The sequence below is a fragment of the Chrysochloris asiatica genome, unplaced genomic scaffold (assembly GCF_000296735.1).
Source record: "Chrysochloris asiatica unplaced genomic scaffold, ChrAsi1.0 scaffold00242, whole genome shotgun sequence".
Lineage (NCBI taxonomy): Eukaryota > Metazoa > Chordata > Mammalia > Afrosoricida > Chrysochloridae > Chrysochloris > Chrysochloris asiatica.
In genome coordinates this window covers 2,189,776-2,215,037 of record NW_006408760.1, presented here as the reverse complement: position 1 = coordinate 2,215,037, position 25,262 = coordinate 2,189,776, and the positions used below count along the sequence as shown (strand labels likewise).

Sequence of the window (25,262 nt, the reverse complement as noted above, 5' to 3'; positions counted from 1 at the left end):
GACCTATCTGCATTTCCTTTCATCAGCCCCTCCTATACAGAGATACTACTCAGTGGAGATTCTACCTTCCTCCAAGCCCTCTGGATCTAGATTCCCTGTTGAAAGCTTGTAAGCCAGTCACTTTCTTGCCTTTGTAGCCCCCCCATTTTGGGTATCCAATGTCCAAGTTGCCCATCCCTGTCTATTCTGTGTATGGAGGGGGCGGGAAGGATCCTTGCTGAAAAGATTAGTTCTTCTTTTGAGCTACTGCATCCATAGGTGTAGGTCAAGTTCATTGAATTGTATCAGATTACTCTTTTTCTTCTTCTAGTTGAGCTCTGATCATTCAGTCATTGAAGCCAGGTCAAGTGGGTATTATCTGCAAATGTGGGTTTTCTTGTGCATATGCCCTGTTTTCTTATCTGCTGGACGCTTCACTCTCCACTCTAGTCCTCTGTAGCTATGTCACTGACTCTGGGCTGAAGAGTCCCCAGGTCTTGCCACACTGCTGGCCAACCAGGTCTCCACCCGGGTTCATAGGAGTCTATTGAACATTGTAGGGCTTAGCTTGCAGCTTCACTGCTGTTTTTCCCTCACTTCCTCTTATCGGTGATGAATGTGGTCACCAATCAGAGCGTGTATTCCCATTGAGTCTTAGTCTTGGAAGGGGGTTTGCTCTTAGGGGACCCGACCACTTGCCTTGATGTCTCCTGGGTGAGCATCTTGTTTGTTCTTGTAATAATCAGTCAGACTGCCTTTATTGTTTTGTATTTTTCCTGTAGGTCTTTCTTTCAAGAAGTATCTTCTGTTCTTCTAGCCGCTTCAGGCTAGTCTGCCCGTCCTTCCAGTTGGAAATTTCCCACCTCTGAAGATTCTGGATGCTGTTCAGGATTCCACCTATAGTCTTATGTAATGCAGAGGCTCTGCAGGAAGCCGCCTTCACTGGGCAGGTTGTAGCCCCATTTCAGGTTTTCCAATCAGTTATAGGCAGAAAACGGACTTACAAGCAGACAACCAAGCGTCTTAACATTATTTTCACCCTTTTCCCCATTCCAAGCATGTCTCAATCCTTGTATTCCAGAGCCCTGTTGTTAAAAGGTTGTGCATACATCATTCTTTACCTCTGTCCCACTTAGCCCATGCAAACCTACGTAATTATTTTCCCATCCGCTTTGTTCTTCCGTTCCCCTCCCCCTTCTTGTATATTGCCCCCTTCTAAGCACCCAAACTATCCTGTGTCTATGCCCTGTGCTCCACCTTCCCCTTTCTCCCCTCACCCCACCCCCACATCCCAGCAATAAGCAAATAATCCACCCCCTTTCAGTTTGGATTCTTTTTCTTAGTCTTTTACAGTAGTAGTCCTATGCAGTATTTATCCTGTTGTGACTCACTAATTTCACTCAACATGATGTCCTCAAGGTTCATCCATGTTATGCGGTGGCTTGCAGCTTCCTTGTTATGCTTCAAGGTAGCATAATATTCCATTTTGTGTATGTACCACAGTTTGCTTATCCATTCTTCAGTTGATGAGCACTTAGGCTGTCTCCATCTTTTTGCTATTGTAAATAGTGCCGCTATGAACATTGGTGTGCATATGTTATGTTGTGTTATGGCTTGTTTTTCTTGTGGGTAAATACCAAGTAGAGGAATTGCTGGGTCATAAGGTATTTCTATTTCCAACCTTCTGAGGAAGCGCCATATTGCTTTCCAGAGTGGTTGGACCATTTTGCAGTCCCACCAGCAGTGCAGGAGTGTCCCAGTCTCTCTACATCCCCACCAGCATTTATTGTCCTCTACTTTTTTGATCTTTGCTGTTATTGCTTGTGTGTGATGACATCTCATTATTGTTTTGATTTGCATCTCTCTAATGGCTAGTGATCGTGAACATTTATGTTTGCTGGCTGCCTGGATGTCCTCTTTGGTGAAGTGTCTGTTCATGTCCTGTGCCCATTTTTAATTGGTCCTTCCATCTTCTTTTGATGCTTTCTGCATCATTCAGTAATTTGCCCAGAGAATCCTTCAGTAATGAAAGTCAAGGCTTGAATTTTTCTTTAGTTCCTCCAGCTTGAGAAATGCTTAAGTGCATAGATGGGTATATTTCTCTTTTTTAAGTGACCAAGGACATCTTCTGTTGTTTGAGTTGGGGAGTGTAAATGTGTTTTGAGTAACATTATCTTGGTGAGAATTTATAAGACAAATTCTCTCATTGTGTCATGGTTAACTGCATTTACTGGGACTAAAATCAGAGGAAACCCTGTACCAGGGTCTCTGTGAATTAGAACAGATTAGACAGCACTTAACAATAATAACAACAAAGTCAGAAACAGCGAGCTGTGTTTGTCTTTCTGTATTTTTGACCTGATCACAGGCATGAGTTGAAACGATGGCTTTCTTTGGTATTTGGTCAGCTCAGTTTCCGTTTCTGAGCCTCAAATTCTACAGCTACAACAAGGAGATGGTAATAAATACTTGCCTTATATTCAGACTTTGACGTTTAAAGGACATACAAAATATATGATGAACATTTTGATACTTGGGTATCTAATACTTCCTTTATTTGCCCAGTGAATAAGACAACATTGTTATTATATAATCAGTTAAGGTTTGTGTGGGTTCTAGGATCATACCTCTTCTTAGACTGTCTTGTTCCATTCCTCTTTCTCCTCCAAACAGGCAAATAATTAGAATCACCTAAATCACCCATGAAATGTTAAAAAAAAAAAAAAAAAAAAACCCATCAAAAGCCTTACCCCAGATGTACTCAGTGACAGTCTCCAGGGCTAGGAGTGAGATGGGATGGTGTTAGGGGAAGGGTGGTTGTTGTTGTTTAAGTGCTGTTGAATCGGTTCTGACTCAGAAGATTGGCTGGTGGGTCTGAACTGCTGACTCTGTGGATCACACAAAATCATCTAAAACCCTTTAGGTGATTCTGATGTGCTTCTGATGTACAACTAGTGTTGAGAACCACTGATCAGCTGCTTTTAGTACATATGAACAAACCCTAAAATGGTACAAACTGAAAGAGAAATCTAAGGGAAAATAAGGGTCAAGACCATATTAAATAATTACATGATGATGTAATGTTAAATGAGGATTACTAGGTGCATAGTGGTTTCTCAGATGTTGGAAGAAAAATAAAATAGGCAGAAACACCATGCTGAATAAAAAATTGATTTGTGTTGTCTGGTTTTGAAACTAGGATTTCTCCTGTGGTCATTGTTATGAAATTTTCCAGGATTGAAAGCCCAATGAATGGCTCTAAACTAATGTTTTGAATAATTTACACAACAGTTTCTTTTGTTGCCTCATGTCAGAAGATATAGCTCTACTCCCCCCTTTAAACCTGGGGCTAGAGAGAGCTGGACCAGGCCAGGCCTATTCTGTGCACTGTCACCAAGCCTGTTTTATTGTGGGTGTGATGGTTTATAAGGCATAAATATGCCAAAAGCCTGGGTTATTAAGACTGGTCTGGATGTTTCTGTTCTACTTCTTGAATACGCAGCTTCCCTTTATGCTCCAGGTCCAGCTTCTGCTGATATCTCCTAGGTGCGGTCTTAGAACATGGTCCTCAACAAACCCAATAGAAGCAGCTCTGCTTTCCAGCTTTCACTGGCTTTTGCTCTACCCTTTTCCAAGACACTGGCTCTGCTCTCCCCTTTTCCAAGATCAATTATCCAAGTATTTTCTTTGATCTATTGTTCCAAGCTAGGAGGAGCATGCCTTTCTTGTAATAACAGTGAACTCTCTTGCTCAGTTACCTTGTTTGCTTTATATTGCTACAGGCTAAAATTACAATGTGACCAATTGTTGATACCTGTCATCACCTCTTCTACATATACAGTTGTGACAATCATTATTTGTCCTGATAACAGTGACTCGCAATTGAATCATAGAAATTCCATTCCCCTCATCATCAGACTCATTTGTACCAGAGGAAAACTGTTCAGTAAGGAGTCTATCTTACTTCCCTTGTTCTAACATTAAGCACCCTTATGAAAACTTTTAAGCCTGCCCTTTATGCCTTTATAACACCCCAATTTTGATAGCCAACATCTAAGTTGCCTGTGCCAGTGTACTGAGGAGGCAGGCTTGATCCTTGATACTAAGAAACCTTCCCTTTTGGTAGGAATTTTGAGCAACTTCATCTGTAAGCAAAGGTCCAGTTCATCAGGTTGTAGTAATTTACCTTGTTCCCTGTATCAAACTTATTTTTTGTGTCTTTTGGTCAAGTTCTGGTCAGCAAGCCATCCAAGCTTAGGTCACATGGGTAGTGTCTTCAAGTTTGGGAGTTCTCTCATGTTTCCTCCCACTTCAGACCAACCAGCTGCCTGCTTCACTCTCAACTATAGGCTCTAGTGGCTAGGCCAGTGTCCTTTGGATTGAAGTTCACAGGATTCCTTGACCTTCACACCAGCCATCCCTTCCTCTTCTTTCTCTCATCTCAGCGTCAGTGGGTTTTTATCGACCATGGGCACTATCAGCCCATGTGTTCATTGCTGCATTTCTCCCACTTCTACTCACAAATTGATCAGAACGATCACCAGTTAGCATATAAGACTGTTAGTGTGTTGTCTTTTGAGTTTTAGTTTTAGCAAGGGGTTTACTCTGATGGGCTGACAGTTTTCTTCCTTGATGGCTCCAAGGCAGTTTGCTTGATATTGTCATAGTCAAACAGACTGCCCCCCCCCCCCCCAGGTTCGTCTAGCAGTTTTGAATTGGTTGGCATGTCTTTTCAATTAGGATCATCCCACATGTTTATTCCACTCTTGATAGATTTTGCCTAGTTGGAGCCCAGGTCCAGTTCCTTTTTTTCTCTGACAGTATTAATAGAGGACTCTGATTCTACCACGTTAGAGAGGATTAGTGGGAAGGGACATAAAGCATGGTAGTTTACTCGTTTGTTCTTGGTTGATGTGGTGGAATAGAAGTCAGAAAGTGCTGGCCCCTAATCCCTGCTCTTTACCAAAAGCCAACATTTGGAGCCCCCTCTATATTACAGGGTGGGGCCCTGTAAATATAGAGATAATAAAATCTGTGCTACGTACTTCACATGACTGTTTTAGAGACTCAGGTGATACAATGGATGTTAAAAGAGCTTTTATGACTAGAAATGCAACATGTATTTATTTGATTGTTTTTGTTAAGTGCGGTCATGTTTCTGTTAGGTGCTGTCAAAATCGTTTCAAACCTTGTATAGGGTTTCTGAGGAGTGACTGGTGAGCTTGAACCACCAACCTTGCAGTTCAGACGGACTTAGCTGTCCAATGCATTAATGCACAGCTCCACACTAGGACTCCATTTATTAGATTATGTGGTTGTGAGATGGGACTAATGCATATGCTTTTAGTAGTTTTTCACTTCCATTCCAGATTTGCAATGTCCCCTTTGCAACTTTGAGTTGAGGTTGGAAAGGGAAATCATGATTCTTACAGGGCAGAAGAAATGTAGTTGCCAGCTAAAAGTGGTGGTGGTGGTGTGCCGTGGAGAGTCGGTTCCAACTCATAGCGACCCTGTACAGGGCTTCTGAGGCTGTAAATCATTACGGGAGCAGAAAGCCTCATCTTTCTCCTGTGGAACTGCTGGTCGTTTCGAACTAGCTGGCCTTGGCGGTTAGCAGCCCGACTCATGTAAACACTATGCTACCAGAACACCTTGCCAACAAAAAGTAGGGTACCTGTTATTGCTGCCCAGGGAGCCTTGGTGTGGTGTAGGTTCAGTGTTGGGCAAAGTTGGTAATTCAAACCTACCAGCCACTCATCTGAGGAAAGATCAGGTCACATGGGTAAGTATCTTCAAGTTTGGGAGTTCTGTTTTGCTTCCTCCCCTTTCAGACCAGCTGCCTGCTTCACTCTTAACTGTTGCCCCCAGTGGGTAGGGCAGTGCCCTTTGGTTCTGGAGTTCACAGGATTCCTTGACCTTCACACCAGCCATTCTTTCCTCTTCTTTCTCTCATCTCGAGGTCAACGGGTACTATCCTATAAATATTTATAGTGTCAGAAACTGACTCGACATCACTTAGCACTAATAGCAATGAAATAATCATATTTGAAGCCTCCACTTAGACAATGCCTATTTGCCCTTTAAGGAGCCCTGGTAGTGGAGTGGATTACACATTGGGCTGCTAACCACAGGTTAACAGTTTGAGTCTACCAGCCTCTCCTTGGGGAGAAAGATGAGGCTTTTTGCTAAAGATTTATAGACTTGGAAAACCTATACAGGATCACTATGTGTTGTAACCAACTCCACCAACAACCACTTGCTCTTTAGTAAATTAATTTGTCCTCACATTGAAACAATTGAACCAACCCACCCTATTTGTAACATCATTTACTGCACATGCAGCTTTTAAACTATTGAAGACTTCAAGCCTTGCCTTGCACTTCCAAACCAAAATCTAAACCCAATGCCACTGAGTTGATTCTGACTAATAGTAACCCTTTATAGTCCATAGGAGCCCTGGTGTGGTGCTGCAGGATAAGCACTAGACTGCTAATTACGAGGTCAATGGGTCAAACCCTCCAACTGCTCCTTGAAAACTATATATACAGGGTCGCTGTGAGTAGGAATGAACTCTATGGAACTTAACAACATAAAGCCCATGGTGCCACGATGGCCCCCTTTTCTTGCACATAAGTAAGGCTAAAATAAATCCGAAGCACCTGGGATGATTTACCTATAAATTCTTAAGAGTTAGGAATGAATCTTGTTCGTAACCACAGGACTTTTTAAAATAAATAATCCGTAAATATTTGTGACATTTGTGATAATTGACATAAATGCCCACAAAATACTCAGCAGTATTAATCTACTTTTGATTTTTAAAGTTTTTATTATGAATTGCGTGATAGTGTACATGGGAGAACATTGATTTTACCCTTATCCTGTCGTATTTTGTTACATTGCAATGATTACAATCCCCTCAATGCATCATCATTCAACAGTATTTGCTTCTATTTCCTCTGGTGTGTTTTTTTTTTTAATGTTCACAGAAACACTCAGGAATATATAATCGTTTAAACAACCAAATGGCACATTCTGCAAGCTTTGCCTTCTGGCCACCAGCACACAGCCTTTCTCTTTCCATGAGTCCTCAGCTGCACTATCTCTCTACATGTCCATCTCTGCCACCATCTCTGGTGTCTCTGCTTCTCTGAAAAGGGTCCCACATTCTGCTCATGCTCTTCTCCCTCAATGGTTCTAGGGTCCTCTGTTCCTGGAATGTATGATTAACTAATCCCCCCTTTTTGTTACAAAACTTCTACCTTTACAGTTGTGACGGTTGCAGTTAGTCATGATAACAGTTACTACTGAATCATAAGAGTCTTATCCACATGTCCTTTCATCAGACCCATCTAGACAAGATAAAAACTATTCAGTGGGGATTCTACCTTCCCCCGCACACTCTGAAACTAAACTCCCTCTTGAAAGTAAGCCAGTCACTTCATACTTTGATAGCTCCTAAATTTCAGGTAGCCAATGTCTAAGTTGCCTATTCCTGTCAACCCTGTGTATTGTATAATCAGTATTCTTTGTCAAGGTCATAACCCAAATGCATGCATTAATTATCTGGTCTTCCTTATTCTTTGTCCAACTTTTGCATGCATATGAGGCTACTAAAAATACCATGGCTTGGGATCAGGCACACCTTATTCCTCAAAGTGATATCTTTGTTTTTTTGCCTTTTATTGTTTTTTAACTTTTTATTGTGAATTGAGTATAAGTTTACAAAGCAGATCATCAGTTTCACATTAGACAAATCATATACTTTGCTTCATTATATAGTTGCAGTTTCCACCATGTACTAACAGTTAACAGCATTTACCTGAATTCACTCCAACCACTGCATTCCTCCCGGTGTCTCCCACCACCCCCATCTTTCCTCTGTCAACCTCATTCCGGTTGTATTTTGCCTGTCCCATCACCCATGTCAATGTGTGTCTCCTCTCTAGCACATGTGTATATATGAAAACAAAATCACACAGGGATATATAATTGTTTAAACAAATATAGGGCATATTCTGGACGACATTCTACTGGCCGCCAGCACACAGCCTTTCTGTTTCCATGAGTCTGTAGTCCTCAGCTGCTCTGTTCTCCAGGCCATCACCTTTGCCTGCATCTCTGGTGTCACTCCTTCTCTGGTTAGGGTTCTATGTTCCACTCATGCTCTTCTCTCTTGATGGTCATAAGGCCCTTTGTTCCTGGAATGCAAGATTAATTGTTTCCCCTACATTTACAGCTGTGACAACCACAGTTAGGTATGATAACAGCTATTCACTGTTAATTCAGTGAATCCTATTCCCATCTCCTTTCACCAGACCCATCTAGACAAGTAGAAAACTGTTCATAGGGATTCTGCCTTACTCCCCTCGTTCTGAAACTCAGCATACTTATGAAAGCTTGTAAGCCAACCACTATGTGCATTTATATCCCCCCATTTTTGATAGCCAGTGTCTAGATTGTCCATCACTATCAACCCAGTACATTGAGGAAACGAGGTGGTTCCTTAATATGAAAGAATCCTTCCATTCCAGATGAAATTTAGAGCAGCTGTATCCATAAGCAAAGGTTCAGTTCATCAAATTGTAGTAATTTGCACTTGTTCACAGTATCAAGCTTCTTTATCTTCATCTGTTTCACTTCTGGTTAGCTAGCCATCCAACCTAGGTCAGGTGGTACTAGCTGCAAGTTGGGGTGTTCATGTACACCTCCCTGCCCTTCAGACCAGCTGGACACTTCACTCTCAGCTGTAGCCCCCAGTTGCTAGGTCAGTGGCCATGGGCTCAGGAGTTCATACATCTCCCTAAACTTCAGATCAGCTAGTCCTTCCTCTTCTCTCTCTCATTTTGAGGTCAACAGCTTGTCAGTAGGACAAGCCAAACAAAGCCCATGTCTTCATTGCTGAATTATCCCTATTTCCATCCACAAGTCGCCCAGGTAGTCAACAGTGAGCATACTATATAGTGCTCATGGGTTTATTCTGTGTTTCAGTCCTAGAAGTGGGTTTCCCTGATGGCTGACTTTTCTTGCCTTGATGCCTCCAGAAGAAACAGCTTGCTTGGTATTAAAACAGCCAAACAGTCATACTTGTTCTCCCTCCCCTCAGACCTTTCAATAAGAACCTTCTGTTCTTCCAGCAGCTCTGGGTTGGTCTTTTCAGGTGGAAATGGCCCAACTCAAAAGGTTCTGGGTGGGACCCATAATTACACTTTATTATCCTGTACAAAGGCTTAATAAAGAAGCCTATTTTCTTTGGCAAATTTTAATCCCCCCTTTAGCAAATCCACTCAGTTATAGGCTGGTGGCAGTCTTAAAGCTTTTTGTCATCACAATTCCCAATATTCATTTCTATTACACTTAAATATCTATTTTCTACATCATGGGCTGTTGTTGAGTCTTACTTGTATCTAGATGCTATGTTTTTTATATAGTCTACCTTCTTGTATTTGGTCAGCAAACAGATTACATAAGGTAAAAAATTACAAGCCTGCTGCACATCTTCCCTGATTTTAAACCATTCAGTTATCCACTAGTCCTGTTGGTCTGTGTACAGAATTTTTGTTAAATATCATCAAGTCTGTTTCTCTCGTTTTTTTGTGTGTGTGTGCGATCTAAAATTGTCTGTTGTCTCTGGACCATTGTGGGGCTGTCGAAGTTGTATAAACAAAACAGTGCAATTGCTGGACCCAGAAGGAAGAAATCTTTGAGGAGCTCCTGCAATTCAAAGAGCTCATGATTTGGTTGTGGAGGAAGTGTGACAGAGTTCCTGGCCCTAGACTACCTCAGTGTTATCTATGTTCAGGACACTCAATCCTGAAGTAGTTTGTGGGGCCTTTGATGAAGTTGTGAGGACCACAGAGCATCTGGAGACAGTGTGACTGGTTAAATGCTGGTGTGGTGGCTCTGCGTGTTGTAGGTCTGGAGCCAAGGCTCTCTGCGTCTAAGCTACAAAACAGTCCAGCTTGCTCCTACGGTACACTGGTGTGGTTTTAAACTCTTTGAGAGCAGGCCTGTGTTGGAGGTGGGTGGTCACCAAGGAAGCATGGGAGAAAAGAAATCACACCTTTCCCAACACCCACATGAATCTTCCCTGCCAAGACTCTCTATGCTGCCAAAGCTTCCCATAAGATGATTGAGCCGCTTCTGGCCAACCATTCGCCAGTTAAGTCTCCTCCTTTCACCTTCTCTCGTAGGCATCTCCTCCCAGCAAATACTCTATCCACCTCTCTGACTTTTCTTCTGAAGTTCAGGATGTCAACATTTTTAACTTTGTCTGTTTTATTTGTTCTCTTTTATCTTTGTTGTGGACTTCTGGTGTGGCACTGTTGGATCAGCAGTGGACTGCAAACCACAAAGGTTGGTAGTTCAAACCCACCACTTGCTCCTCAGAAACCCTGTATAGGGTGGATATGAGTTGGAACCTACTCAATGGCATTTAACAACAACACAAACATCTTTGTTGTAGAAGGTTTATGTCATGTGTCTGCCTTGTCTGACATCTTGCCATAAGTCCAATAGCAATTGTTTTTGAGTTGTTACTACATGCCAGGTACTTCATAAAGCATGAATCCAGAGATCCTTTGCTGTTTACATTATACAAGGGGGCTTCAGAAGGTATGTGGAAAAAATGGAATTAAAAGATAATGGAATAATTTGATTTTTCCATGAGATTTTGAAGCTCCCCCATACTGTCTATCAGTACTAACTGAGATAAAAAAGTAATAGAAGCTATGAATGTTGGTGCTTAGGGTTGAATCAGTTTTGAATGTAAGAGGAAACTCAGGCTTCTGATTTCAAGGCTTCTAGTTTGAATTAATGTAAGAGAGCACTATAATGAGTCACATCCTCAGCTACTGGCACTTAAATCTCTTAAAGTGGTTTACACTTTTTTCAGTTCTTCTAAATAGCCCTGTGTAGTGTTGTTGTTTTTAGGGATCATCAAGTCAGCTCCATCTCATAGTGACCCTATGTACACCATAACAAAACATTGCACCACATTAAGTCAGACTCATAATGTTGTTCTTGTTATTTTTAAGTGCAGTCAAATCCTTTCCCACTCTCGGAACGCCATTTATTGCTTTCCGAGTAGCAGCTGGTGGGTATGAACTGCTGACCCTGAGGTCCAAACCAATCTTGTGTAGCGCTTATCCTACAGCGCCACACCAGGACTCCTCACAATAGATATGTTTAAATCCATTGTTGCAGCCATTGTATCAATCCTTGTGTGTAGGGAGGTCTTCTTTTTTTGCTAACCCTCTATTTTACCAAGTTTAATGTACTTTTCAGGGGAACTGGTCTCTCTTAATAACATTTCCAAAGTATATGGGATGATATCTTATCATACTCAATTCCAAGAATTATTCTTGCTGTACTTCTTCCAAAACAGATTTGTTTGTTCTGGCAATCCATGGTACTTTGAATAATCTTCTCCAACACCATTATTCAAATGTATCAATCTTTCTCTGGTTTTCCTTATTCATAGTCCAACTTTCATACAAATGTGAGATGCCTAAAAATACCATTGATGTAGTTTCCAGCATCATAGCAGCATCCAAACCTTCACAGTACAACAAACTGACATTTATGTTGGGCCCTGTGAAGTACATACTATTACTATTAATAACTCCATTATGTAGATGTGGAGAGTGTGCCAGAAAGACAAGGTGGTTTTCATTCTTTAAAGATAATTTAGAGGATTATTATTGTTGTTAAATGTGATTGAGTTGCTTATGACTTATAATGACCCTGTATAGAGTTTCCAAGGAGTGACTGATGCATTTGGACCACCAGCCTTGAGTTTAGCAGTCTAGTGCTATCCTGTAGTGTCACAGCAGGACTTCTATTTAAAAGATTGTTGTTGTTGCTAAGTGCCATTAAGTAGGATCCAACTCATCTTGATCCTTAAATTTGCCTAAAAACTCATAGTGATCCTTAAATTTGCCTAAAAACATTAAGTTAAATGTACTAAAACTTACTGATTTGTACTATTAAAAATAGTTAAAGTGGTTAATTTTATCTCAACTAAAAACAAAAAGCAAACTATGCTCTTGTGTGCAAAATTTTTAGATAATCAGTTTTTTAGTTGAGATGAAATTCACAACTTCAGTAATATTTAAATGTATAGTTAGGTTCAGGGAGCCCAATGGCTCTATTGGAAAAGCTCTAGAAACCAAGGTGAGTGGTTTGAGCCCAATCATTGGGTAAAAATGAGACTAGGAAGTATTTTGTTCTGTTGTCCATAAGGTCACTATGAATTGGTATCTTATGGAACAGTTTTTCTCTGTACTGTACTGTTGCTATAACTTGTGATTGACTGTATGGTTTATTTTCCTTTGGTGTATAGTACAAGACAAGTTTGGAAGCTTTTTCAATAATTAAAAAGATGCATGTGCAGCAACTATAGGTGATTGTGATGATGAATTGGTTCAGTTGTTATACATATCAAATTTACATAAACATAAAACAGATTCTGAGCCAAAACTGGGCTGTCCGTGTCAACGATGGCAGCTGACCACCCTGTTTTAGATGTGTATGGCGCTCCATGGTCCTGCTAGTCATCCATTCTGACTCATCAGGCTTCTGAACTATACCTCTTCCAGGTCTCCCTTCTATTGTCTATGATCTCTAATTTTTCTCTGGTTACCCTGAAGAGTCCCTCAAATTGTAAAAACTGAGTATGTTCCTGTTCTCTTTCATCATTATATATAAACATCTGCCAGTGAACATCTGAGAATGGTGATATCAGCAATTTTCGTGCAGCTACATTGTCGTAGTACATATTCCTGACAATAAGATATGCTAAAACAATCAACCTGTTGTTAAGTGTAGTTGAATCGGTTTTGACCCATAGCCACCCTGTATATGGTTTTCAAGTAGTGGTGAATTTGAACTGCCGGTTTTGTGGTTAAAACTTACTAAAGGAGCTCTGGGGGTTAATGCGCCAGACTGCAAAGCCATTTGAACTGCAAGGTCAGCGGTTCAAGCTCACCAGCTGCTCCTTGGAAACCCTATACAGGGTCTCTGTGGGTCGGAACCGACTCGACGGCACTTAACAACAACAACAAAAGGAGCTCTGGTAGTGTAGTGGTTATGAAACAGGCTGCTAACCTCAAGGTCGGCAGTTCGAAATTACCAGCTGTTCCACGGGAGAAAGATGAGGCTTTCTGCTCCCGTAAAGATTTGCAGCCTCGGAAACCCTATGCAGAGTCACCATGAGTTGGAATCGACTCCAAGGTACTCAACAACAACAATTGGTGCAACTCAGAGTCGTAAGTGTGGGACTATCAGTAATACGGTGTGAGCTTAAATCCCAGTCTTTCCAACTGTGACTTAACCTCTTTGAGCTTATTTTTGTATCTAGAAGATGAAGATCATAATGTTAAATTAAGGAAGCTAACATATGTAAAAAGTCTTGGCACCAGTAAATATAGTTCTTTCCTCTGGACCAAACCAAATCTAGTCAATAAGTTGATTCTGATTTACAGTGATCCTGTACTGGAGACTAAATCTTCATGGGAGCACACATCCTTACTTTTTCCTGCAAAGTGGCTGGTAGATTTGAAATGTTGATCATGTGGCTGGTAGTCCAGTGTGCTTAACCCATAGTACCAACAGAATAGGCATAAATGTTTGGAAATCTTTCCTCATGCCAGTCTGAACTCAGGTACCATTTGTCAGTCAAATCTTCCCGGATATCCCCAAGTATTTTGGGATCAGAAATTGTGAATTTACTTTTTTTCTTTTGTTGAAGTTTGTTTAAGTTTGTGTGTAATCGAATTATGGATGTACAACCAGGAATTATTTGGGAACCTTTTTCTTTCCAAAGGAGGTAGTACAGTGGTTGAGTACTCAACTGCTAACTGACAAGTTGGTGGTTTGAACCCACCAGCAGCTCTTCATGAGAAAGATGTGGCAGTGTACTTCTGTAAAGATTGCAACCTTGGACACTTTGTAAGTGCTGTTGAGTCGATTCTGACCCATAGCAGCCCTGGGTAAGGTTGCCCAGGAGCAACTGATAAGTTTGAAATGCCAACCTTGTGGTTCTAACTCACTTTGCAGTTCAGTGCATTAAACCCACAGCATCATCACACCAGGACTCCCTGGACACCTTTGTTGTTGTTGTTAAGTGCTGTAGAGTCAATTCCTACCCATAGCGACCCTGTATAGGGTTTCCGAGGAGAAGGTGGTGAGCTTGAACTGCCGACCTTGCAGTTCAAATGGCTTTGCAGGCTGGTGCATTAACCCTTAGTGGGACGCTTACTCTGTACTATAGGGTTACAATGAGTTGGAATCAACTTAACTGGCAATGGCTTTTGTAGTTTTTTGTTGTTTTCTCTCTGTCTCTCTTGTTTTTTCTTTCTTGTGTTTTTTCTATCTCTTCTGAAAAGTTAAACCTTGCTTTTAAAACTGCACCTATTTTTATGTGTGGAGAGACCTCTCTTTGATCTCAAATTCTGGTGTGTGTCTAACTGTATTCAGGTCAGTTGGATTTAGATATTGTCCATGATTAATAGTATTAGCCATAGGTATCTGTACAGACATTAAAAAAAATAGGCTTATATATATATCTATCTGTATATAAAATATTGGTCATTTTTGTAAAAATCAAAGTTGTTAAATGCTATGGAGTTAGTTATGACTCACAGCATACCCTGTACAGGGTTTCCAATAAACGACTGGTGATTTGAATTGCTGACCTTGTGTTAGCAGTCCAGTGTTTATCCTAGAACGCTATACCTGCCCTCTAAAAAATCAAAGTAAGGAGAAAATAGAGTCCTGGTGTGGTGCTGTGTTTTCAACCACAAGATTGGCAGTTCAAAGTCACCAGCTATCTCTTGGAAACCCTATACAGGGTAACTATGAGTCGGAACTGGCAGATATTCTTTGCTAGTTAAGCTAAGCTATTTGGTTTTATGAAGACTAAAGGGAGTATTTTTGGGATAAAGTGATAAGGAAGATTATATTACCATTTCAGGTAACTGTGAATGCACTTCTATAGATATTTAATCCAAAACCTCACAAATGGTAGTTTTTTAAACATTGGTTAAAGTAAATACTCAAACCACATAATAAACCTTTTTCAGTATTAAACTGGTCTTTGTTACACTGAGAATGAATTATTAGTTATGCGTAGTTTTGCACTATAATTTGGAAAATAGTGCTTCACCAAGTAATACAACTATTCAGTGGTCCCTTGTTGTGTTTGAATGTTGTCTCTGGATTTATGTACAGGGTCCTCATGAGCACAATTAAGTGTTCTAGAATACTCATTCTACACAATGTTCTCCATAGCTTGTCTTGATCCACATAGTCTGATTGAAAGCCTTTGCATAGTTAATAAAGCACACATAAGCATCTTTCTGGTATTTTCTGTTTTCAGCCAAGATGCATCTGATGTCAGCAGTGATATCCCTCATTCTATGTCCTCCTCTAAAACCGGCTTGAACCTTTGGCAGTTTACTGTCAATGTATGGTTCCAGTTGTTTGTTATCTTTAGCAAAATTTTACTTGCTTCTGAGGTTAGTGATATTGTCCAAATGATTTCCGCATTCCATTGGTTCACTACAGTGGGTACAAATATGGATCTTTTATAATTGGTTGGCCAGTTAGCTGTCTTACAAATTTTCTGATATAGATGAATGAGTGCCGCCTCCATTGCTGCATCAGTTTGTTGAAGGAATTCAGTGTATTCCATTAATTCCCAGAGCCTTGTTCTTTGCCAGTGCTTTCAGTATATTTTGGATTTCTTCCTTCAGTACCATTGGTTCTTGAGCATATTGCTATCTCTTGGAATGGTTTTACATTGTCTATTCCTTTTTGGTGCAGTGGCTCTATGTATTCAGTCTCCTGATGCTTTCTTCAGCATTCAGTATTTTGCCTATGTTGTTTTAAGCACCTTTGATTTGGTTCAGACTCATAGCCACCCTTATGGGGTTTTTGAGAAGGGACTGGTAAGTTTGAACTGATGACCTTTTTGAGTCAAAATGACCTTTCATTACAGTGCTACCCCAGGATTCAATAATTCAAGGCCTGAATAGAATCCTTCAATAATTTAAATTGAGGTAGACTTGAATTATTCTTTAGTCCTTTCAGTTTGAGAAATGCTGAATATGTTCTTTTCTTCTCTTTTGATTTTATAACTCCAGATCTTTGCATATTTCATTATAATATTTTACTTTGTCTTCTGGAGCTATCCTTTGAAATTTTCTGTTCAGCTTTTCACTTTCTCATTTTTTCCATTTCTTTAGCATCCCCATATTGGAGTTTCTGAGTCTTTTTCAACATCCATTGGGTCTTTTCTTTCTTTCTTGTCTTCTTAATGCTTGTTTACTGTATGATCTTGATGTCATCCCACAACTCTTCTGGTTTTCTGTCACTAATGTCTAGTGTACCTGACTCTTCATAAGTCAGAATAACATTTATTTTTCTAAATTTAGTAAACTGCTCATACAACACAGCTACAAATTGAGAACTACTACTATATACAGGAAGGTTAACTTAGGGTTTTTTATTATTAGATTGGAATGATTTTCACGTAGACTTTTTAAGGCATTACTTTCTTCGAAAGCTAATAGTAGGAAGATGATACACTGTTTTAAAATAATTTTGATTCTCATCCATTTCTTATGTTTTTTTCTGTCTAAAGTGTCAACCTAAGAAAAAGTCAATGCCACTGAAGTATGAAGTTGGAGATCTCATCTGGGCAAAATTCAAGAGACGCCCATGGTGGCCCTGTAGGATTTGTTCTGATCCACTGATTAACACACATTCAAAAATGAAAGGTAATGCTTACAATTGATTATATATAGTAAAATGCAGTATCAAATTATCAACTTGCAATTGTCTTTACTATAACTCAGTCTTTGTTGCTTTCATTAATAGCCTATTTTCTCTTTAGTGTTTCATGAATTGTTATGAATACTTCTAACGTTTTTAAAGGAGTCCTGATGTGGCACTGTGTGATAAGCTTTGGACGGCAAGGTTAATTTGAACTACAGGGTTGGTAGATAACTTCAGACACAGCAGCTGCTACTTGAAAATAGTGTACAAGATTTCTATGAGTTGGAATCTACTTGACATCATATAACAACAGCAAATTTTTTAAAAGTTTTATTTTATGATTTTAAGTTTTATTTTATGATTTTAAAAATTTTCAATTATTCTAGCTATGTTGTTGTGTTTGTTGTTAAGTGCCATCATGTCAGTTCCCATAGCAACCCTGTATAGGGTTTCCAAGGAGCAGCTGATGAGCTTGAACTGCCAACCTTGTGATTCAAACCAACTTTGAAGTCTTGTATGTTAATCCACAGTGCCACACTAGTATTTCATTCTAGCTCTAGCCTCCAGAAAAAGGTTATGCATATTATTTGAAGTTTACGTTGTCTAGAATACTTTTTTGGTATAATTATGTTTCTACTTGAAGCTATAGATTTATATATCAGTTATATTTTTAAAGCTGAAATAAATAAGGAATACAAGTTATTTAAAATTTTAAATTACTGATTTAGAATTTTCATTTAATTATTACAGTTTGTTCTTTATTTAGTTATTCTGCTTGAATCTCAGGTACCTTTAAAATAGCTGTAACATTGGGGGCCAAAATTGGATTTTATGTTCTCATTTTAGTATTTATATGGTTTTGTAACTTTTATTCTTCAGGTTTTGAATAGGTTACATAATTCATTGAAATTCAAAATAGTAAATGATTCTTTTTGCTCTCTTCTGCTCCGTTCTCTATCCTTTCTTATGATATGTAATCATTTGTTATTGATGTATTTTTTTCCAGACTTTCTTTTATGTATGTCCAAAAATACATCAGGGCTTTAAAAAATATTTGTGGAAAATGGGATTAAAAGATAATGGGGTTTTTCCATAAACTTTTTCAAGGCCCATAGGATATTCTCAAACCTCTTTAGTATTATTTCCACATAAAAGTACCATGTTGTATATACTGTTCTGCAACTTATCATTTCTTACATCTCCATTGTTTTTCACTAATGGATATGCTAAAAGTTAGAATCAAATTGACAGTGGATTTGGATTTTATAGTTGATACAACCATTGCAACAAAAATTTACCATCTTGTGCTTTAAAGATCATACATATATGAATATGTATATACATAAGAAGAATATATAAAAAATTTCCTATATGGATTCCTGTCTATCTGTTGAGTGATTTCTTTTTCTGTCCTCAACAATGTGGAATTTTTGTATTTGGTTTTTTATTTTGAGTATTGAATACTTGTGATGTCCAAAGGCCTTTATATGTTATGTAGCTCATTCTTTAAAAAACCTAATACCTTATCTTTGTGGCTTTTTTTTTTTTTTTGGCATTTGAGAAAGATTCTCTTAAGTTTTTATTGTGAATTGAGTGATAGTTTACGTGACAGAACATTAGCTCTACATTCAGCCTACCTTATTTTGTTTCATTGCAATGATTACCATCCCCTCTATGCATCATCATTTAATAGCATTTGCTTCCATTCTCTCTGGGTTTTTTTTTTGGCGGGGGGTGGGGGATGGACAATGAAGCACTCAGGAATATATAATCATTCAGACAACCAAGGGTATACCCTGCAAGCCTGTACCTTAGCTGCCAGCTTACAGCCCCTGTCCCTCCTTGAGTTCAAAGTCTCCAGCCGCTCTCTCCATGTCATCATCTCTGCCTCCATCTCTGGCGTTGCAGCTTCTCTCGATAGGGTCCCACACTCCGCTCTTCTCCCTTGGTGATCCCAGGGACCTCTCTGCCCCTGGACTGCAAGATCAGCCACGTCCCTACTTTTGTTACAAAACGTCTACCTTTACATTTGTAACATTTCACAGTCAGTCCTGATAGCGATAATTCACTATTGAACTACAAGAGTCTTATTACCATCTCTTCTCACCAACTCCGTCTAGACAGGTTGGAAACCACTGAGTGGAGATTCTATCTTGCTCTGCACCCTCTTGAAAACTTGTAAGCCAATCACTTCATGCCTTTGTAGGCCCCCCCATTTTGGGTAGTCAGTGTCTAAGTTGCTCATCCCTGTCAACCCTGTGTATAGAGGGGATGGGACTGATCCTTGCTGTTGTAAAGATTTGTTCCTTCTTTTAAGCTACTGCATCCGTAAGTATGGGTCAAGTTCATCAAATTTTAGTGGATTACATGTTTTTCCCTCTTCTTTCTTCCTCTAGTTGAGTTCTGATCATCCATTCATTGAAGCTAGGTCAAATGTACTATCTGCAAGTTTGGGCATTCTTGTGCATCTCCCCTCACTTCATATCAGCTGGACACTTCACTCTCCTGCTCTAATCATCTGTGGCTATGTCCCTGTCCGTGGGCTCAGGAGTCCCCAGGTCTCAATCCAGGTTGGCAGGAGTCTATTGAACGTGGTTGGATTTAGCTCACAACTTTATTGCTTTCCCCCACCCCCCATTTCCCCTTATCGGTAGACCAACGTGGTCAACCAGCAAGATTACATGCCTGCTTTTGTATTTCCTTTGAGTTTCAGTCTTGAAAGGGGGTTTGCCCTGAGGAAACTTGATTGATTGCCCTGATGGCTCCCTGGTGAACAACTTGCTTGTTCTTGTAGTAGTCAGTCAGACTGGCATTATTGTTTTTGATTTTTCCTCTTGGTCTTTCTTCCAAGAAGTATCTTTTGTTCCTCTGGCTGCTCCAGGCTGGTCTGCTTATCTTTTCTCTTTGTGGCCTTTTTGAACATTTAAATTCTACTAGTGAAAATGTGTTTGGTCCTTTCCCTTTACCCTTTTTATTACCATGTGACTATTGGATTCTTATTTATTACATTGTTTTTATACAGGTTTTTTTTAAAAATATATGTTAGTTGGGTACATGCCATTTATTCATAACCTACTAAGTGTATAGGTTCAATACTATGCTAGGTGCTAGAATCTAGTAGTGGAAAAACTGTCATTTCTGTTTGCCTTCACGGTTAATGAGAATCTAGTGATAGAGTTAATATGCCCATAAATATTAAGATAAATTTAGAAATTTGTCTAAAGAAAAATATTGGTAAGCAATGAGTTTTTATAATTGGGGTATCTAACCTGAAAATTTGGACGTGAATATCCAAGGATTATAGGCAAGTTATCTTTCATCTGAAACCTTCAAGTATGATTTAAGAGTTAAGTAGCAAAATAAAGACAGGTAACTTAGAAATTGGCTATCTAAAATGGAGGGAGGGGGGCGCTATAAAGACACGAAGTGGCTGACTTACAAATTTTCAAGAGAGAGTTTAGTGTGGGAAGAGGGGTGAGGGTGAATCCCCACTGAATAGTTTTCATCTTGGCTAGATGGGTCTAGTAAAAGGAGATTGGGATAGGACTCTTTTGATTCAGTAGTGAGTAATTGTTATCATGACCAATTGCAGTTGTCAGCACTGTAGTAGTAGTAGTAGAAGTTTTGTAACATAAAGGGAGGAATTGTTAATCTTATATTCCAAGGACAAAGGACCCTAGGACCATCAAGGGAGAAGAGCATGAGCAGAATGTCGGAGAAGCATTAACACCAGAGATAGAGGCAGAGATGATGACATGGAGAGAGAGAACGTCTGAGGACTGTAGATTCATGGAAAGAGAAAGGCTATGAGCTGGTGGCCAGGAGGCTTGGTTCTAGAATGTGCCATTTGGTTGTTTAAATGATTATATATTTCCGAGTATTTTTGTATGCATAAAAAAAACACACCAAAAAACCAAAAACACAGAGAGAATAGTATCAAGTACTGTTAAATAATGTTGCATAGGAGGGGATTGCCGATAGTATGAGTGCAAAACCGAAGTTCTCCCATGTAAATTATTACTCAATTCACAGTAACAGCTTTTAAAAAAAACAAACAAACAAAAATCCACAGGAAAAAAGCCCTGTTGTAGTGCTGTAATATAAGCACTGGACAGCTAATCACTGGACAGCCATTCCTAGTAAATCCTATTGCAGGGTTGCTATGAATCAGAACCATTGTTAACGGCAGTTAACAACAACAGGTGTAAAGGAGGAAATTATTCAAGGTCCAGAAAATAGTATGTAGCTTGACCCTGAGTTATCTATATCCCACAGCATGTACAGACTGGGGAAGAAATATAGGCCAAATTATGCAGTGCCTTACAGATTTCATTTAAAATGTTTTCAGTTTATCCTTAGAACAATGGGATATTATTAAATTGTTACGAACAATTGATATTCTCCCATGTAAACTATCATTCCATTCACAATAAAATCTTTTTTAAAAAAGTTATAAACAGGTATGACATGATCTGTGCTTTTTAAAAAGTTCACTCTGGGTGCCGTGTGGAAAATAGATTGGATAGGGGCACAAATAAATAATGGAAGACTGATAAAGGATGGGGTCAGAACATTGATTTTTGAGAAAAATCTCTGAGGAGATGAATTTTATATGACTTTGTAATGGAAACTCCCACATTTTAAAATCTCAAGAGTGGCTTCTTTGTTTTTGCCTGACCGCTGGATGAATAGGGTTGCCATTTTCTGTGATAATACTGGTACATCTAGAACTTGAAGATGTCATCTACTTGACATTAATTGCAGCCATGTATATAACATGACTGAGATGCTTGTGGGGCAAAATATATAATTGTTTTTGTTGTATACTGTTAAGTTGGTTCTGGCTCATAGCAACCTTATACAGGATTTCTGAGAGCAGCTGGTAGGTTTGAACTGCCCACCTTGTGGTTTATGTGGTTAATAGTCCAGTACTTAAGCTACAGTGCCACACCAGGACTCAAATATATAATAAGCGGAGAAAAAGATTATCTTGAGAAAGTTAACTCAGTTAAATTGAACTTGTGAGTAAGATTGCATACAAATGGAAATAAAATCCCCAAACAGTAGATTGTAGTATCCGGTAACTAGGGGAGAGATGTACACTTAGTTGAATGCTACTGATAAGTGTGATCAAATAAAATGGTCTTAACAAGTGTGAAAAATGGCAATCGTAGTAACCTTTTTTGGTGGGTATTGTGCCAGATGATGGAATAGAGTGGGCTGAGAAAATGGGGAGACAGGCAGAGAAAGGGCAGTGGTCCAGTTTAAAGAGGTTGTGGGGTTCAGAAGTATTTTTACAGGTGGGAATTATCATGTAATTAGTGCTGATGAGAAGAGCCCTACGAGAGACTGAAGACAGGGATAATAATGGTATGGGATCCTAATATGATTTCTGAGAAGGGAATGGGTAGAAGAATGCACATCACAAGTAAAGGAATTAGTCTCAACGAGAGGAAAACACTAGTGAGCAAAAGGGATTCTTGAGGATTATTAACTGCCCTGTTTTTTTGTTTGTTTGTTTATTTGTTTTTGTTGTTGTTGTTTTAAAGTTAAGAATATGGTCACACCAGATTTATTGAAAGTGTTGTTCCAGGTTATAAAAGGTTAAAACTATAAACTTGAAGAGAGATGCTCAGAAAGGATGAGTTTAAATAATCTCCTTCCTATGTTAAAACATGTTAAAATGAATGAATTTTATACCTTCTACTGTATTGCAGTTAAGTGTTATTGAGTCAGTTCTGACTACATACCAGGTCTACATTTTACTTCTATTTATTAAATATTACTTACCTTTTCTCATTTTGTTAATTTTCTGTATTATATATGAATTATTTTTGTTTTCTTTTCCCTGTGGTTTATAGCAAGCTTTAGTGGGCCATACTCAGGAAAACATAATTAATATTCTTAGTAGTTAACACTCCAGTTCATTTTTCTATTCCCTTTGTATAGCAGATAACTGATGTGACCATCAGTTTTGCCATTGACACTGCCCAGTTGTCCCTAAGGAAATGTTGAAAGATTGTTGTCAAAGTGTTCCTGTTCCCACCATGCTGAAATTATGACCACTGTTATGTTTGCTGACATTGTAGCAGTATACTAAAATTGTCCAGTAGTACACTCAGCACCCATTTATACTTAAATTCTTTAGTTATTATTTTGTACAAATTATTAAAGCCTATGTAAATATTCATAATTGTAGTACAGTGTTCATATTGTGATTATCAGGCTTCTTGTTTTCTTTGCTAAGCAAATATATTAAATAAGGTTTGTTGTTGTTGTTGTTAAGTGCCGTTGAGTCGGTTCCGACCCACAGCGACCCTGTACAGGGTTTCCGAGGCTGTAAATCTTTACGGGAGCAGAACGCCTCATCTTTCTCCCGCGGAGCCACTGGTAGTTTTGAACTGCTGGCCTTAAGGCTGGCCTTACAGGCCTTAAATAAGCCCGATTCGTAACCACTATGCTACCAGAGCTCCTTAAATAAGGTTAGAAAACACAAATTTATATGAAACTTTTTTAAAGGTAATTTTCTTTTAGATAACAGTATATGTAGTTTAAAATTTTAAGTCGCTAATTCTGTAAGTCTTGGGAAACAGTTCTTCTCATTGGCTGCTTTAACTCATTTAGCTTTAGTTTGATCTTTTTATATTTTTTTCTGTCTCTTAGAATTCTAGAAAATCCTATGGATTAGATTTACTCTCTCCTTCAGCAGCTGCTATGAGTCAGAATCAGTTTTGACAGTACACAATAGCAGCACTGCCCTAAGAATCCTACCCAATAACTATTATAAATCTTCCTTAAGCAGCTATTACCATACCTTCTGGTATGGCACTGTAGGATCAGTACTAGACTGCCAGCCACAAGGTCTGCAGGTCCAACCCACCAGCTATTCCTCAGAAATCCTACACTGTACAGGGTTGCTGTGAGTCAGAAGCAATTTGATAATGCATAACAACAACAATATCAACCATACCTTCATACACTCCTGGTGTTATGCTGTAGAATTAGCACTGGACTGCATACCACAAATCAACAGTTAAACCCACCAATTGCTCTTCAGAAACCCTATACAGGATCACAATGAGTTGGAACCAACTTGATGGCATTTAACAACAACAACAACCATACTTTCATAATCAAGCTTACAGGACCCTTGGCTTTGTCGTTTCTAGAATGTGCACTTATTTGTGAATTCACTGAAAACTGGCATTCTTTATTTTCATTCTATGTGCTGGACTGCAAGGTCAGTTTGAACCACAAGATCAGCGGTTCAAGCTCACCAGCTGCTCCTTGGAAACAGGGTCACTATGAGTCATAATCGACTCCCTGGCTCTTGATAAAAACAACAGTCTCGCTCTTAGCAGAGCCGTTGTTGTTAAAACACGTTGTTGTTGTTGTTGTTTTGTGCTGTGTTGTTGGTTCCGACTCATAGCGACCCTGTACAGGGTTTCCGAGGCTGTGAATCTTTACGGGAACAGAAAGCCTCATCTTTCTCCCGCGGAACAGCTGGTAGTTTTGAACTGCTGACCATGAGAGTAGCAGCCCGATCGTAACCACTACGCTACCAGAGCTCCTTAACATACATTAATGATCCGAAAATCTAATCTTTTGAATTTTTTTGTGCAGATAAAGCACTCCACTCCTTCTATCTCGTTGTAGCCATATCTTCACTGATTTTCATATTTTTCTTGCTGTTTATAGTCTTTTACTGATTCTTGATCTTTCATCTTTGTTGTTGCTGTTAGGTGCCATCGCGTTGGTACCTACTCATAGTGACCTTATACACAGCAGAACGAAACACTGCCTGATCCTGGGACAATCTCACTACTGTCGCCTTGCTTGAATTGTCTTTAAATGTTTGTGATTCATTGTTTTACTAATCCATGACCCTCTTTGCTTCTTGCATGGCAATCTCAGTAACTCTGAGTTACCACCATTAGTATACTGCATTCATGCCCACACTGCTACTGTTTACCTAAACTTCACATCTGCATGTCTAACTTCATATTTGAATCTTTCGCCAAGTTGTCCTTAAGGCACTTGAGGGTTACCTTTTCTAAAACTACATTATTTCCTCTTTGAACAAATTTATTCTTCATTTTTGGCAAATTACCACCAAATGAAATACCCAGGCATTATCCTTGTCTTCTTTCTAGTTCCCTTATACCAGTTATCAAGTCTTATTATTATTAAATAACTTTAATGAGATAGGATTAATATACTGCATAATTCACTCAGTTACTACATAAAACTTAATGATTTTTCACATATTTGGAGAATTCCATAACTACACAAACAGTTTTATTTTTATACCTCAAAAAGAAACCTTGAACATTTCTTCATATGTTTGTTAGCTGCCTGGATCTTCCCCTTGGTGAAGTGTCTGTTCATATCCCGTGCCCATTTTTTAATTGGGTTATTTGTCTTTTTCTTGTAAAGGTGTTGTAGTTTCCTATATATTTTAGAAATGAGTCCCTTGTCTGATGTGTCATTGCAAAAGATTTTTT

General features: G+C 39.1%; 1 protein-coding gene across 2 annotated transcripts in view; it reads left to right on the top strand.

Annotated features, from left to right (window-relative positions):
• The window catches only part of NSD1 (nuclear receptor binding SET domain protein 1), a 218,246-nt gene that overhangs the window by 50,864 nt on the left and 142,120 nt on the right, over positions 1–25,262 (top strand). For both annotated transcript variants that reach the window (XM_006873463.1, XM_006873464.1), the window contains one exon: positions 16,625–16,760. In XM_006873463.1, coding sequence (XP_006873525.1) covers positions 16,625–16,760 — 136 coding nt within the window. The remainder of the gene's footprint in view (positions 1–16,624; positions 16,761–25,262) is intronic.